The sequence below is a fragment of the Hippocampus guttulatus genome, chromosome 11, assembly GCF_054856545.1.
Source record: "Hippocampus guttulatus isolate MCC_2025c chromosome 11, RoL_Hgut_1.0, whole genome shotgun sequence".
NCBI classification, from domain to species: domain Eukaryota; kingdom Metazoa; phylum Chordata; class Actinopteri; order Syngnathiformes; family Syngnathidae; genus Hippocampus; species Hippocampus guttulatus.
Window position 1 is genome coordinate 12909792 of NC_141271.1, and position 17438 is coordinate 12927229.

The 17438-nt window shown below is 45.0% G+C and overlaps 1 protein-coding gene across 1 annotated transcript in view; it reads left to right on the top strand.

Moving 5' to 3' along the window:
- anos1 (anosmin 1) overlaps positions 1–17438 on the top strand; it is a 61473-nt gene that overhangs the window by 23099 nt on the left and 20936 nt on the right. The window contains exons 3-6 of the mRNA XM_086124367.1: positions 8879–8941; positions 9556–9778; positions 14661–14845; positions 16303–16432. Coding sequence (XP_085980493.1) covers positions 8879–8941; positions 9556–9778; positions 14661–14845; positions 16303–16432 — 601 coding nt within the window. The remainder of the gene's footprint in view (positions 1–8878; positions 8942–9555; positions 9779–14660; positions 14846–16302; positions 16433–17438) is intronic.

Below are 17438 nucleotides of genomic sequence, written 5' to 3' on the forward strand. Positions count from 1 at the left end.
TAGCGTTGCCAATTTGTTTACGTTAACCGCTTTCGATCGGGGCTCATTTCGGCAACTTCACCAGTCGGAGTTTATCAAAGTACAAACTTTAAAAGTGAACCAATTGGCTGCTTCAAAAATGGATGAAATGGATGACTAAATGTTCAGTTCTGGGCATGAATCCTTGAGACTTTTTCATTCAACTTTTATGACAGATACATCCATCAAATGTGGTATCCAACAGTGAAAGTTATTTTTTTTTCACAATATTTCTTAATTTATCTTATTATTAATTTTCTGAAACTTCCCAAATCCTCGGAACTCTGACGTTATGCTCGACCAACATTAGACTGCCCAGGGAACAAAAATGTATCACAGTGTATTTCGGGAGGTTGCCCAAAATGGCTGCTGCAAACCAAACTGGCTGTCTTCCTGTTCAGTTTTAGGTTTGCATCCTAGAAACTTTCGTCCATCATGTTATAATATTCACCCAAAACTTGTGTTAGGGTCTATTTTATTGGAAAAAAAAAAGCCTTGGCATTATCATCAAACTTGGACGTCATGCTCCGCCCACATTAGAGAGCACAGAAAATAAAAGCTATGCTAATAAGTTCGTTTTTTGGGAGGTGGGAGGTGGTCTTGTTCTTCAAAGTAAAATACATACACCAGGATTTACACGCTTCCAAATATTGATGAGTTTTTTTAGCATGTTGAGGCTCCCCAAAAGGTGATTCATTCAGGAGAAGAATGACAACAAACACATTCCAGTGCCGCGGGCGCAATTAAAGTCACGCTCCAAATCGTATCTACAGCAACACTGGTAAACACCACCCAGCAAAACACAACCTTTTGAAGAGCTAGACATTTTTGAGCAAGCGACCGTGTTTTGTAAACATTGCAAAAATTATAACACCGGCAAAGTTTACTGCAAACATTCCCCGAATCACCCAGTAATTCACTCGGCAATTTGGAGCAACTGCCATTAATCATCAAGAGGAAATTGGAAGCGGCCTCTGTGTGAATTCATTTATTAAACCTTGTTATCGACACCTTGTGTTGCTTCTGAGCGATAAAGAACGCTTCATTTTAGATGTCGGAGGGACCTTCAGGATATTGCTACATGATTGGGATCTGTTCTGGATTTATTTCCATATAATCTGGACATCTGAACCTGAACATTTTAGTCTTTAATAACATAGCTATACTGGGCAAAAAGCATCTGTCTGAAGGTTCTTCTCGTTGCAGATAACAACCACAATTTGGGCTATTCAGTTTACGACAGGGTTATGCTCCACATGAGCAAAAGTATCGATATTGAATGGAAAGGTGGCGGCGACCCGGTGGTCCAGTGGTTAGCACGTCGACCTCACAGTGCAGAGGTCGTGGGTTCGATCCCGGCCTTCCTGTGAATTTGCATGCTCTCCGCGTGCCTGTGTGGGTTTTCTCCGGGTACTCCGGTTTCCTCCCACATTCCAAAAACATGCATGGAAGGCTGATTGAACGCTCTAAATTGTCCTCAGGTGTAAGTTTGAGCATGAATGGTTGTTCGTCGCAATGTACAACCTGCAATTGGTTGGCAAACAGTTCAGGGTGTCCCCCACCTATTGCCCGAAGTCAGCTTGGATAGGCTCCAGGATGCCTTGCGACCCTTGTGAGGATAAAGCAGATCGGATAGGAGGCAAATCTTTTTTTTCCGATACAGCCTTGTATTGGATGTTGAGTGTACCTAATGAAGTGTCCACAGCTGGAAAGCCTATTTTCCTTTCGAAACAAGTAAGCCTTTTGCATATCACGTTGCAAAGTAACATCTGAAGCATGTAAATAATTTTTAGCCTACGTGATCTTTAACGCTGGCTGTGCACGCACACGCGCGCACACCTGTGCCGACCGAAAAAGCCCTGCTATCTCGTGGACTTTGATCATCACGTAAGGCGGAGGAAATGGTGTCTCGACGTTATAGCACGGCTATTTCGCCTCGCTGATTTACTCGTTCTCCTATAACGCTCCTTTGAAACTTTACGGCACTCCAGAGAGACAGCACGGGAACACCTCCGTTTGCATGCTGTTTCGCGCTCCGCTCACTCACGTCTTGAAGCACACTCGCCGCTCGATACCTTTCGATCCGGTTCGCCCCGAGCGAGCTTTTGGTGCAACAAAAAACAAGAGTCTTGACGTTTCAGTTGGAAATGGAGAGTGACTCTTGTAAAAGGCGGCTTGAAGTGCGCCGTGCGGCCTGTCGAGTGTGAAAGAGAAACAGCAAAACCACCGAGTGTGGCTTCTCTCGGCGAGAAATGGAACAAGTGACTGGCAGGCTGAGACTGCAGCTGTACTGCTGAAACATAACTAATTCCCTCTCTAATTCACTTTAACATTCGTTCACTCTTGGCATGATTATTTTGCTTGTATTGTTAGAACAAGGCAAACGTTTATTTAGGGGGAGAAAAGTGCTAACAAAGGCAAAATACTGTATAACCGCCGCATAATTGGCTGTACTCACGACTACTGCCAAAATGGTAACACAATGCTGCAAAACATGTCATCGGTCGTGAAGATTTTTCCATTGACTGTGAACAACTTTTTTCAGTGAGTGACACCAGAACATGTGTGTAACATATCCTTGGCGAGTGTGACTTGCCATAGGGTCAAAAAAAAAAAAAGATACTGCAGCTGGCGAGGGAAAAGACCTTGGCTGTGGCTCTGAAAGATATATCACATGATCGAAATTGTGCCCGCAAAAGCAACACAAGCCTGCGGTTGTCAAATGTATCGTTTTCTGGAGAGACGCTTGGAAACATTAATTTTCTCGACACGAGCTTAATGCAGATGGAAGGATGAAACCGGGGAAGAAAGATGAGTTTCAAAACTGGATTAGAGCGGACGTGGCCTGAGAGGGTGATTGAATGGTTGGGGTGGGGGGGGGGGGGAAAGGGATGTAGCGTCTCAGTGACAGCCAAATAAAAAAAGAAATACAGTGAGGAGCGAGTAAAAAAAACGTGTCTGCAGGCCACCGACTCCTGGATGGGTCAGTTGATGGGAGGAATAAGTGGAGGTGGGCAGCAGGGAGTATGAAAAGTGCGAGGGCAGTGGAAAATAGACCCTAACTCCGTCGGATTCAAGGTGAGATTTGCAATTTTTGTGATCAACACGGAGGGACACGACACTATCCGAGGGGGCGTGACCTTGGCAAAGACACCTTGGAAATGTCAGCTGATGTTACCGAACCATGAAGAGTTCAGTGGGCGTTGAGCAAAGCAGAGGCGCTGTGGATTCAGTCTCAATAGGTCAATAATGGGATTGGTCAAACTGCAATATAAACCACACCCAGAATGGCACTCAAAAATTGTAGTAATGCAGTGGACAGTGAAACATTGAGGTGCTGCTCCTTTGTAGGGAGTGTGCATTACATTGCGACTGCCAGAAACAGTAAGCTTTTAAAAAATTTTTTTTGGGGTTAACCAGCTTCATCTGCTATGTGTCATTGTCCAACTTGGCCCCAATGCAAGCAGACTGCAATGGCAGCTATTCTGGGAAATTATGAGAAAAAAAAATATCTCACACTCTTCTATTGCACCTCATCCTGGATCTTCACAAGCATGCTGCTCGACAGTATGTGATGCAGTACTGATGTTTTTTGTTTTTTTTTGCTTTGGTTACGGTGAAGTAGCATGTGGCTAATTTTTGCTCATCTTGTTTAAAACCCTGTGCTGCAGTCGATGTAAATAATGTAAATAACGCAACATACAATTTTTACAAAAATCTCAAAAGTATTACCCTAAATTATTACTGAATATTTTTTACTTTCAACCACTCAAAATGTTGAGTGGCATCAGCGCTATACATCCACATATAGTTCTTATTTTTTTCTTTGTATTTTTTGCCCTCTACGGACAAGAAAAGCGGGACTGTGCTATGACCAAAACATATATATATACATACAGTATATATATATAAAACATGAATTGGAATATTTCATATCACACAATTTTTATGCTTTGTCTTTGATTTAAAGATGACATTATGCAAAAATCTACAAACATTGTAGAAATTGTAACACAAGGGGATAGTCGCTGGAATCAGGTGTCAAACTCAAGGCCCAGGGGCCAGGTCCGCCCCGCGACATCATTTTACACGGCCCGCGATGGCAAGTCATGTGCGTCGACTTAATATTTCTTGCAAAGTGTCTTCACTTTTCACAACACTAAGATGTGAGATATTACAGACATTTTTTTGTTGAGTACCGTATATGTGAAACGGCGATCATGCGTTTATATGGTTTCACAGTCATAATGGCCTTCTGAGGGAAACCATAACTACGAAAAATGAGTGTGACACCCCTGCTCTATAAAGTCTTGCCTCTGGTCTAGTTTTAAACCACTGTAAGTCACAAAATATTGCTTCTGTCTATCTTCAGTGCCTTGCTATTGCCTGGAGCCATCTAGACTGTTTAAGATCAACACTTGAATGTACTATTGAGTCTGAATTCTTGTCTGTGTGACTAACGTGTGAGTTCCTCGCGCAACAATTAGCGCACACCACTTGTTTTCCTCCTCCACAGTCTCCTTTCAGTCTGCCTTGACAAAGTGAGGATGGGCTGCGGCATCGGTGACCATTCAGTCTCACTCTCTCATCAACACCCCCGCTGCCCTCTCAACCACCACCACAACATTTTATTACAGCGTGAAATGAGGATTGAAAGACGACTATGGAAATTCCTACTTAACCATGCAGAGTGTGTCACTGGTGGGGAGAGGCCGATAAGAGGACAAAGGGGAAATCAGCCACGCAACAACACACATGCTTTTGTCAAGGCTTTTAACTGCTGAAGTGCACAGAAACAACCCCCAGCGCCTGATTACTTCGCAGACGCAGTGTTTCGTTCTTATTTATTTATTTTTAGGGGCCAAATTTGTTCACACATAATCTTGTTGGATAATGAAATGCATTCCTCGGGGGGTATTTGAGGAGCGGGTGATTTGCTCGAGGTGGCCACCCAATTCCACTGCATCCACCAGTGATTCACAACCACATTAGTGTGCCATGGGAGGTCACCCGGTGCATCGTGGGAAATTAACCCTGAAATGTCTAGTGTGATTCTCCGTTGTTTCATTTCCCAACATTTAGGCGCACAAGTCTTTCATGAGTTTTGTCACAGCCTGTGCGGTTGAAGTATAAAGTTTACTTAATCTTGTTAGTACAGTAAACGCAGATCAATCAATTGCCCGCCTCTTAACATTAAAAAAAGGTGTGAGCGCAAATGCTTTTAAAGGGTGTGCAGAGCTTGCGGCAACTAATGTCATGGCACTTTCCCGAACTTGTTGTCGCTGTTGCCATGGATTAGACTTCACATCACACTGTGTAAATAGCGATCGGGCACTTGATTGATGACAGCACCTTTTGTAACCAAACGCAGCCTTTTGTATTATGCTTTGGCGGGACATCTGTCGTCGAGATGCGATCCTCCCCTCCTGAAATGTCGGCCTTTTGCGGGGTGCATGGGCGAGGTGTGACGGTGGTGGGGTGGGGTTCTGGCTGACAGATGTGGCAGGTTGAAGCGCACCTGCGGGGTGAGCCGATGTCTCTCTTATGCTAAACGTTTAGCCGCCTCGTGATCGCAAATGTACAATTGTTGTACATTTAATTCGTTTACATTGACGTAGGCATTCAAAATTGACCTTGGATAATGGCCTGTGCTTATTTGGGTCGCAGGTGAGATGGAGTCTTTCCCGCAAGTGGCAGTGTACGCTCATGGATAGGTCACCAGCAAATCTCAAGCCACGTTTCAACAAAAAAAATAAAAATAAAAATAACATTCACACATAGGAACAATTGAGAGCCTTCAATGACTGTAATCTCTGGATTTTCAAGAAAACCCACAAAATGTACAGGAAGGCCAGAGACCAAGATCAAACCCAAACTTTTAGAACTGTGAACTGCATTATAAATTCATAATGTTAAATCTGAATGAAAATTTAACTCATTCACTCCCAAAGACGTTTTTAAACGTCTTTGGGAGTGAAGGGAGGGAGTGAACTTTTCAGACTTGGTCCAGAATTGGCTGGTACTGAATGAGTTAATAGTGTCTCATGTAGGACGTATGGGAAGGCGTTCCGTTTTGTGCTGAATACGATTATTTGGCTTTGGTTGATGTCTGCATTCTAATCAGGATGAACCCATACAATTTTACTCCAGTAAAGTTGACGATTCAATTATTTGTCATCAATCCAACCCTTTTGTCACCCTTCATCACATTTCCTTACCAAACGGCATACCGAATTGGCCTGAATGACGTGTACAGTGTGGTGCCGAGTCTAATTAGGCTTGTTCATCTTCAGTGGAGTTCTATTATATGTTCTTTCATTGGAACCCTTTTGCACTGAGGATTGAAAGGAGACATCAGGGGAAAAAAAAAGCTTCTGTTGCAATATCCGGCGCTAATTCATGCCGCTTGGCACGCAAGCATGTCGCGGTAATGATGAATCTATTTTCACTTGTATGGATGTGATTGTGAGAATCCAGAAGGAGATTCATCCCAAAGAAAAAAGGCAAAGGAATGCATTGAGCCCGGCGCACACAAGACCTTTCAATGAGTAAAATGAGCCTGATCCTTGGGCTTACTTGCGTGTGTTCAGTGATTTGTTGGAGGGATTTGCTGGGCTTTAGCATGTGGACGCCTTACCAGCAGAGTGTCCTTTAGATGCAGCCATCGCTGACTCCCTTCCGATCCCCGAGGACGGGGATTTGGTGTTATGAGCTCATCGTTTATCATCGATAGTAGATGATACGGCACCCTTGGGTGGAGAGGAATTCTTGGAGGCAGCAGCTGAAGTCATGTTGAAATGTTTGCGGCAAGAGAGCAGTTGACTCTGGAGCTTCCACAAGGTCGTAACTCCCCTTGTCATTGGTCCTTTTGAGTCACACAGCACGGATGACATCATTTTAAAGGACCGTATACCAATATTATCACGAGGCCGCTGATCGAAAACAAAAAAAAAACTTCCCTGAAAAAGCATCTGTGAAACACCCACCACCTGGCCCACAGAGAAGATGGTGTCGAGTTGATCCGAGAGCTGACAGGCGTGGGCTCGCACCACGTTACTCCACAAGCCAGATTTATGTTTCATCATACGCCCACGCTGCGCAACTCCACGAAAAGCAAATAAACTTTTCACTGGGAATGGCAGAATAAACAACAGAGACGCCTACTGACCGAATTAAAGGCTCTTAAATATGAGCTGCGGCCACCTCGGGATGAAATTTGAAATCTCAATGTGGAGGTGCTCTCGTTCAAGCGGAATCCCAGAAAGTTTGAAATCAGCGCTGAATGAGACCATGTTCAGTGTTACAAGTATTATATTCATCTTGTGATTGCAAGTAGTCGCCGTCAAATAGATTTGGGCCTGTTCCGTTATCCCACGCTGCTCTACACCTGGCAGTTCTCCTGGATGCTTTTAAAACATGATAGTTTGCCATCAAAGTTCCTTTTCAGCGCTCTACTAGTCACAACAGATCCCTCTCAAACTTCTAGGGATGAATAATCTCTTTTGAAATGGGGCAAAGTGTTCAATCCATATATATTTTTTTCAGCTTGAGTGACATTGCCAGGAACGTGGTCTACTGCCCGCGCTTTGTCACAACAACAGTCGTATAGATTTGAAAGGACCTCCAGCTTTCAGACGGCACAGAGGAATCCCGATAATTAGTTGGCCTTGGCAGCCAGTGTCTGTTGTAATAACATTTTTGTCGTCATGGCAGTCGCTTTCAGTGCCACAGGGTGGGGGTGGGAGGGTGGGATGGGGGGAGCGTGTTAAACTTCACACCTCCGGGCATTGCGGACTACGCTTTCACAATCGTGTCACCGATGTGATCCTATGCCCAAAGATGGAAAATCGTCGTTCTGACTTCATCCAACAGCGACCAAAAAAAAAAAAAAAAAGTCGGAAAAAATGCAAGGGTTTTTCTTTAACAAAGCATGCATGTTTCCACCCTATGCAAAATGATCGGGGTGTCACGCATCAAGAATGTGTGCAGCTATGTCCCAGTGTCACATTGCTAAGATGCTAAGATGAGGCATGTGCGCACTGAGTGGCTTTGGCTGCGGTCGCTGCGGTTTTGGGCCGCGCTGGTTGCTTCGCAGATGCAGTCTGGCATTGCTTTGTGTGATTTCACAGCAGCCTCAGCACAAGAGACCCTGAACCCCCCACCTCCCCTCTCCTTCTCCCCGCCATCTATCTCGGTCACGAATGAACACCCTCCCTTAAGGCTGCATCTGTCAGTTTCTATTGGGTACAATCACTCTTATTGAATTTGAGTCATTGGGAGTGAGCTGATGTATTAAATGCTTTTCAGGCAAATTCTTCATTATCAGCCCATCATGTTCGTCAAAATGGCTTGGTGCCACACCGATTTGATCCTGCACCTGTGCCAAATGTTTAGTCAATGCGTTCCATGTGGGAATCCCAAGAACTTGAAGGCAAAGCGTGTTGTTTATGAAGCCGCTGGTAAAGGGGAGGAGTTTGCTACTGGTGCCAGATGGACAAAATCAGGCCTGGACATGAAAATGAGGAGCAGGTGAAGAGGCAGAGTGAAGAGTATGAAGCTCAGACAGTTTGCGGTTTGGGTAGTGGGGGTCTCGTGCTGTTAAGGCATGAAGGAGGAATCTGTCAGAGGCTACATCAACAAGAATCCAAACAGCACTAGATTACAAGAGACAGGGCGTGTCTTTCTGCGCATAATAGACCTACCTTGGCAGTGTTTGCTTTATGATAGAGATTATTTATGTCTCTTCAAGGTATGCGGGGCATCTGTAGCAAAAAGAAGGCGTGTGTGGCCTTTGGGAATCAAACATCTTTGATGTCGCTGACACCTGTTCTCTCACTTCTTTATTTGATTTTTTTTACAGTGCCTGGAGCCCTGCAAGGAATCCTGGGACCTCAAGGAAAACCAGTGCCAGGATCTATGCGAGGTATGTCGTTACATGTACACAGTAGTTGTGCTGCCTGATTGAGCACATTTAAAAGCAGAGTAAGGAATTGCCTGAGGTAGAGCTGTTACATTTAATCTAATAACTCGCATAATTGGATTACAAAATAAATCGACGTCAAATCTCGGCCTCCGAACTTCGCAGGAATCATTTTTCCACGCTGACTAATGTTACAGCAGTCACACGCACAACTCAGGGTAAGAAATAAACTGGCATGATGCAGGGATGGGAAATCCAGGTCCAGAAAGTAGAAACCATGCCAAATTTACATTCGCCACCAGCGCTTCGACTCCAACTTTTTTTCGAACGCACCCGGTCTGAACCTACTACAGTAGTACTAAATGTATCAAATAAACACGAATACAATAAACCATTTGTTATAAAAAGAATCCCATTCATTAATATTTCACCAAATGGCATGAAAAATAAGGTAATGAATAAAAACAGGCTTTGAAGTCATTTTCAATTTTTTTTTTAAACTTTTCTATGTTTTGCGTGAAGGGCTGAATGAAAGTTGTTTCCTCATCACTCCAGAGAGATTTAATGCAAACATGAGGATCCCTGACTTGTTTTTTCCTCCTCCTCCTCCTCCACAGCCACTCTTTCCCAAGAAGCACTACGAGTGCCTCACCAGTTGCGAGTTCCTGAAGTCCATCGAGGGCGTGAAGCAGGGCGACTGTCCTGCCCCAGAGAAGGCCAGCGGCTTTGCAGCGGCCTGCGTGGAAAGCTGCGAGGAGGACGGAGAGTGCTCGACCGTCAAGAAATGCTGCTCCAATGGCTGTGGCCATACCTGCCAGCTCCCCAAGAACCTGTACAAAGGTAAATGAAAAAAAGCTTTTACGGGGCTTGGAAATTTGTATCTTGTGAGGTCGGTATTTGAGAAAAGGTGGTCGTCACTAGTCCTGAATATTCATATTGTTATTCTACTCCAGCATATCGCTCCAACAGTTGTATTGTGCCACTTGAGTGGGTTAAGTGAGTTGTTATGTTGCAAAGGTACTGTTAACTGAAAAACCATCGCCCGTCCGCTCCCAGCACATTGCTGTTGTCGGCCGCTCAAGGCCAAAACAGAGGGCAGCGGACAATACGGTCGCATCGATTTTCGAATGGGCTGCTTTTAATCACACTTTGGCAACAGTACACACACAGTCACTGTACTCAGTAATGACCAGCAGGTGCACGCACTCTGGAATACCAGCGCATGGACGCATATGGTGGAAAAATCCTGAGAAAGAGAGAGAGACTCCAATGGTGGATGTCATGCCCCAAAAGGTGAACAGAATGTTCATGTGGAAAGATGAAAAGAGCGCTAACCTTGGAACATTCCATTGACCCGGTCAATGAAAACCATCCAGTGTGTTTTGGAGACCTTCACGCACGGGCCCGCCTATGCCGTCATTGACGGGAGCGCGTGACAGCTCACTGTCGCCGGGGCGTTTACTCCAAATTACGCCGACATTACATTCCGGCGTTCCATTGAAATTGTTCTTGTGGCCTCTCTGTGTCAAAGGTCTAATTAGTCGCTCATGGTTTAAAGGGTATAATTGTTTCTATGTGTGTACAAGCGGCTCATGTGTATGTGTGTGCAGTCATTACCATGATGATCCGTGATACTGGAAGCTATTAGCAAACACAAGCAGAGTGAAATGGAGCATTTCCCCCTGTGAGATCACTCTCAGATGTGTCCAGGTGTGCCTGAGCATTCCGGGACCCCCACCGGGCTTGTGATCGGCAGCAAAGCCCATGTTTGTATCGAATAGCATGTCATAATATTTTCCATCCATCCATGCATGCCGCTTTATCCTCACAAGGGTCGTTGGGGGTGCTGGAGCCTATCCCAGCTGTCTTCGGGCAGTAGGCGGGGCACACCCTGAACCGGTTGCCAGCCAATCGCAGGGCACACAGAGACGAACAACCATCCGCGCCCACACTCACACCTAGAGACAATTTAGAGTGTTCAATCAGCCTGCCATGCATATTTTGGGAAAATGGGAGGAAACCGGAGTACCCAGAGAAAACCCACGCAGGGCCGGGGAGAACATGCAAACTCCACACAGGGGGGCCGGAGCCTGGATCGAACCCACGACCTCTGTACTGTGAGGTTGACGTGCTAACCACTGGGCTACCGGGCCGCCCCCGTCATAATATTTTGCCAATGATAAAGTAAGTGTGCAATAATCGATGTACTGTATTGGAACAAAACACCTCAATGATAATTCACAATGTATGTTAGTCTGGGCGACTGACTGGCGACCACTTCAGGGTGTCATCCCCCTTTCGCCCAAAGTGTGCTGAAAAGGGTCCAGCACCCCCATGTTCAGGATAGACCGTGTTGAAATTGGGTGGCTGGATGTTAGTCTGGCTTGTTCAAAATAGCTCAGTGTAAAGCAGGGGTGTCAAACTCATTTTTGTCGAAGGCCACATTTGAGTTACGCCACATAAAATGATGTGGTGGGCTGGATCTGTCCCCCCGGGCCTTGAGTTTGACACCTGTGGTGTAAAGTTTGTTGTAACACAACCTAAATGTGCTACTGGTAAAACGAACTGGAAAAATTACAGCAAATATTTTCTAGTCTCGTGTTGGTCCTTTGTTGACCTGGATATCACATTTAACCAAACCAGATGTTTTTTTATCCATCATTCTGTGCATCACAACAGCTCATCCTGCAGTATTTAGACAAAACCACGACCCTCATCTATATTCAGATGTTTTATTTGGCAACGCTCAGTTGCTTTCCCTGATTAATGACTTCATGGCGCAACTCTACATTCCCAAAACATACACGGTTGGTTAATTGAAGACTGTAATGAATGATAAATGCTTATTTTCTGATATATTCCCTTCAGTTGGCTGGCGACCAGTCCAGGGTATACTTCAGGTCGTGGAAAAGCCATACATAAAATGGATGGCTGGACCGTAATAGCGGAATTAATAACTTTATAAAAGTTGAGTAATCCGTGCCCTATACTGATGCGACCTGAATGATCATCCTTCATATTAATATGATGGGGAAAAATGGAGCGTAAAATGTCGATGTCAAAATGATTACATCGAATGTAATCCAATGAAAGTTAATTAGCCTATCCACCGTCCTCCGCCTACATAGTGTTTTTATTCCACTGTCTGTGATTAGCGCAGTTTGTTAGCGGTGGAAATGATTATTGCTGGCACGATTAAGACATCAATGCATCCCCCACTAGCCCCCACTACCACCACCCCCACCCACATGGCACGACAGTAGGGTTACGTCATGTTGCCTGGAGTAAGCACGCGGGGCCATTGAAAGACGAACGTTGTGTGATTGTTGGGAGCGAGCCCGATTCGAAAGTTATCTTTGGAAGGCGTAAAGCTGCGAGAAAGTGCATTTGATACCCTCCCACATTTTGCGGAAGAAGCCAGGCAGCAAGCACAGATGTGCGCTGGTGTGGTTTCGTGTGTCTGCACCGGGAGGACTTGGGTGACTTTGTGAGAAGATGAGCTCAGGCCGAGGGGAAGGGAGGAATGCTGCGGTTACCCAGGCGCACGTCGTGGCGCAGGAAATGTGACACGTCGGTCGACTGGCGCACACAAACACACGCAAGCCACGGAGCTGTGAAACCGCAGCGCAATGACCCCCAGCTGTACGCATGTACGACGCTGTTATCGCAGGGACTAAACAAAAGACTCCGCGGGCCGCTCAAGGGGCCCTTTCTTCATCTTCCAGCATGTTCTTCCAATCCCCTTTTATGAGATGCAATTAGATGAAATGCCGTGAAGTCAAAACACAGTCTTGATCACGCTGCCCACCAACAAGCGCTGCGGTAGCCTTGAGCGTGTCTTGGACGCCAGTGGTCCAATATAATGTTCTAAAGGGCTTGACGGCTTACTGACGATGCGGTCCAATCCCTATCTCATTATCAGCAAAGCCGACGCTCCTATCTCCTACTTAATGGCAGCCCATTCGTTATTGGATGAGCATTCGGTTGACCTTCTACACTTAGTAAAACTTCCATTTACCGAAAAGAGCTTTTGCAAGACTGAATGCAAGTGCAGTGATGCAAGTGAACATACATGTGAGCAGCTGCTAAAACACACCACTACGGCCAAAAATCTTACAATCTATCACAGTCTAGAGCACTGGTGTCAAACCCAAGGCCCGCGGGCCAGATCTGGCCCCTCCAGGTCATTTTATACGGACCGCGAAAGTAACTCATGTGTGTCAGCCTGCTAAAATCTATACTGAAATGTCAAATTGTCATGTGTAATAAATAACATTGAGATTTTGCAATAATTTTGTCACCCTGTTTACACTCACTTGAACAATAATTGAACAAACTATTATAATTGACTTGGGCCCCACAGAGAGACTGACCAAAAATAATTTTACTGAAATTAGGTGCAAACTCTTATCTCAATCATAAACGGGGGGAAAAAAAACTATCCACAAGCTTGCAAAAATGACTCAAAATATCAAACCAGTTTGGAGAGCTTCTTCGAAAAGGGATACGGGCCAAATCATGAGACAACAAGCTCCACGAAAGCAAAAGGTGAATTTAAAGGCAATATCGACAATCCTGCTCTTGCTTCAGATTTATTCCTATTTGACTCACATTCACTAAACTCACTCTGCGTCATATGTTGTGACAGGCTCTCAAATGAGGCGATGAAACCATCAAAAGTACTTGGACATGTGCACCTAGCGTAAAAGTCTTAGTCCAGTCCCTATCTCCTTTTCACCTGGGGTAGCTGTCTCATCTTTTACTTCATGACAGCAAATGGCTGACCTCCAGCTCGTGACAAAGCTCACGTTTTCTGCGCACAGCATCTGGAAGGCTGAATGCAGTGATGCAAATGAGCAGCTGCTAACACACCACCGTGACCAGTAAAGTCTCAAAGAGTCACTGGCTATGAGTACGACCAGGTACCCCATCTTCATCTTAGTACGCCTTGCTAATTCTTGCCAATGAAAAGCAGACGCTACCCGGCATTGTTTGTATTACCTGCTCAGCCAGAGTTGTGGGTTGAGCTGATACCGCATCGATATGTAAACCACAGCTGGTTGCTCATTGGTTGAAAGGATTTGTGGTCATCACTGTAACATTTGAGGGTACCAAGCTTGACAAATCAATAGATCAGCCCACTCCCCCGAGACAAAATTTGTGTCCTTACCGTGCAGGAGGCAGAGAAGTAAATGCAAGAAACCGTCATTCTACTTTGTTGATCATTCTGACTGATGCACTCGATACTGTGGTTTTTTTTTTTTGCAATTTGTAATGGAGCATTCTAAAGTGCTTGACAGCTTATTGACCAACAAGTCCAATCTCAATCTCATTATCACTACTCCTATCTCCTACTCCAGAGGAAGTAAATTAAGTCTTGGATGAACATTAGTCTGACCACCTGCGCTGAATCAAGCTCACACACACATCCACTCTGTGGCTTCAACTCAAAGGCCCGATTGCAAAGTGCAGTGACGTGAGTGAACTTTGACGTTCGCAGCTACTAAAACACACCACCGCGGCCAAAAGTGTCACAATGTGTCACAGTCAAGAAAAGAAGCTATTGACCCTCAGCGTGGATCCCAACTATTGCAATGAGATCATGTCTCGTTCTCAAATGGCCGTGCTGCGTTTTATGTATTTTCGAAGTGTCTTTTGCGTAAATGAATAAAACGCAACATTAACTTCCAGACCGCTGTACTCACCGGCGTGTCTTCCGCAGGAGTCCCCCTGAAGCCGAGGAAGGAGCTGGTGTTTGTCGAGCTGCCCTTGGGACAGCTGGAGATCCGCTGGTCATCCAAGTTCAACATCTCGGTGGAACCCGTTCTTTACGTGGTGCAGCGGCGCTGGAACTTTGGCATTCACCCCAGCGAGGACGATGCCACTGAGTGGGAGACGGTCGTGCAGGTGGGTAACCTACAAAAGGCTAGACAGTAATGCCCCGCATATTCGTGGTTCACGCTTCAACTTTTCCGGCTTAGGATTCCACAACATTCCGCCAAAGTCCAGTCTAAAATAGGAAAGTAGTACTGTACATGAATTGATGTTAAGTATGTTAAAGTGACACAGCGGTTTAAACAATACCGTATTTTCCACACTAAAAGGCGCACTGGATTGTGAGGTGCACCTTCAATGAATGGCCTATTTTGTAATTTTTTTTCATATATTGGACGCACCGCATTATAGGACACAATCTACAATGCATCCACTAGATGGAGCTACGCTCAAGGAAATGCCGACAGGACACTACACTACACCCTGATTTATATAGCGACGATCAGATGTCAGTAAAACTTACTGAACAAAGCAGCGACAGTTCACTTAACCAACAGCAAGTTATAACATTGACTCATTAACGTTAACATCTTGCCGCTGCTCTATTTCCGTGTTCAACTGCGAAACCGATCGCCTTAAGTTTGAACTCTGCGTAGTAAGCATGTCTCTAGCAAGGAGCCATTTTGGGGTTGACATATTACCGTAATGACCATTTTAAGGCGCGCTGTGAGCTTTTAAGAAAATGGAAGGCGTTTAGGTGCGCCTTATAGTGCGGAAAATACGGTAATACAGTCAAACCTCGGTTTTCGAACGTCTCGGTTCTCGACCAATTCGGTTTTCGACCAAAAATTTCGAGTGTATAACATTTTTAGTGGCAGCCTCAACTGCCCTTGTTTGCTAATTGCAGCAGGGTTTCCATCCCTACTACCTCCTGTAGCAATATACAGAAATCCAAAATAGATCCAGGCAGTCTTTTTGTTGTTTGCTGTTTCCACCAAGGGCTTTGCTTCCATATCAATTAGTTTCCATCGTAAAATAATGTTTCACCCAAAGCAATCCACTTCTCATTCGAAGGGACTTTAGGTTTCCAGTGCTGGTTGTACACTTCAGAACATTTTTGAGTGGGAAGAAAACATGTTTAGTGAGATGTCTAATCACAAACTATCACTTGCCATTGATCGGTGACCAGTCCATGGTGTAAACAACCACTCGGCCCCAAGTCAGGTGGGATAGCTCCAAGCATCCCTGGTTACCCAAATGAGGACAAGCGCTACAGAAAATCGATGGGTGAAACAAGCCGATCCAAGGTTGACTGATCTGAATTGAACTCTGCCATAACAAACTGAAATGTAAACGCAAAGGTGTTAACGTGGCTTTAGTACGTCACGTGCTGCAACTGTGAACGTGCGGCGCTGCTCTGACGGACGTGTCCATACAGTTGCCCATTCCTCAAAGTCACCTCGTCTTTTGAAAGCTTCGCTGAGGAGAAACACGCGGATGACTGATGTGCCAGCAAACTCACACGAGGGGCTCTGACCCGGCGTGAACCCTGACCCCTGCTGTTCTCTCTCTCCCCATCTGTCCCTCAGACTGCCGAGGAGCGGGTCCAACTGGCCGACATCAGAGCCAGCAGATGGTACCAGTTCAGAGTGGCCGCGGTCAATGTACACGGGACCCGCGGGTTCACTGCGCCAAGCAAACACTTCCGCTCCACTAGAGGTGTGTACGTAAATATGCACGTGTGTTTGTGTATGCTTGTTGTGTGGTCTTTCGTACTAAAGTGTCAGTTCCTGCTTGACACCCGCTGACCTCCATTTGTTGTGCTTAAGACCTCGGAGCTGGTGGAGCTTTTCGCATTGATTTACCTGCTCATTCCCTTGTCAGTGTTTTGTTTCAACTATCAATTTCTTTTTTAAAATTGAAAAATTTAATAAAAAAAAAATCCGTTCCATACATGATAGGTTAAAGGCGCAAACGCCCTCAAGTACAGAAGCCCTCTTTGCCCGCCACTGCTTTCGTGTTAATTTGACGTCAAGCTTTCACTGTATATTAAAAAAACATGAACAAATTATGTCCGCAAATGCAAACTGCACTGGTTCTCAAAAAGTTATGAAGGTGTACCAAATGTTGTGGCCAATGAGATCAAAAATTTTGAAGTGAAACTGAATAAGGCATTTGAGTGCTCAGAACCTTTCGAGTGCAGTCAAATGCGATTACAGGACCACCCCACACCGCCCATCCCGCTTCTTTACAGTTTTGCGTAAAGGTAATATGTCTAAATTAGACGGGTATATCAGCTCCAAAATGAATGCAAATGCAATCTTGGCTCCCGGTGAAGTGACACAACTTTTTTTAGTTGCTGTAGATCTTTGCTCGAGATTAGCGTCATGTCGCTGCCTCGTTGCATGACACTAAGCAAGTTTGTTTGACATATTGGCAGGGCAGTTGCACTGAACTTTTTTTTATTTTTTTTAACAGAGATACCTCATGTAGATTAGCGTACAGCACTGTGAGTTATCATCTGCTTCCTCAACCGAAAAATCCTCAAAAAAAAAAAAAGTTCAACAGTGGAAACCTCTGGAAATGTGACTTTATAAGTGAAAACTGGAATGCTTTTAGTTTCTTTGCATTCTGATCACACAGGCCTGCGAGACCGACTGAAAATGTCTTTTTCATGCCAAGCCAGTAAATGACAATATCACAAACTGCCATCTTTTGACTATAT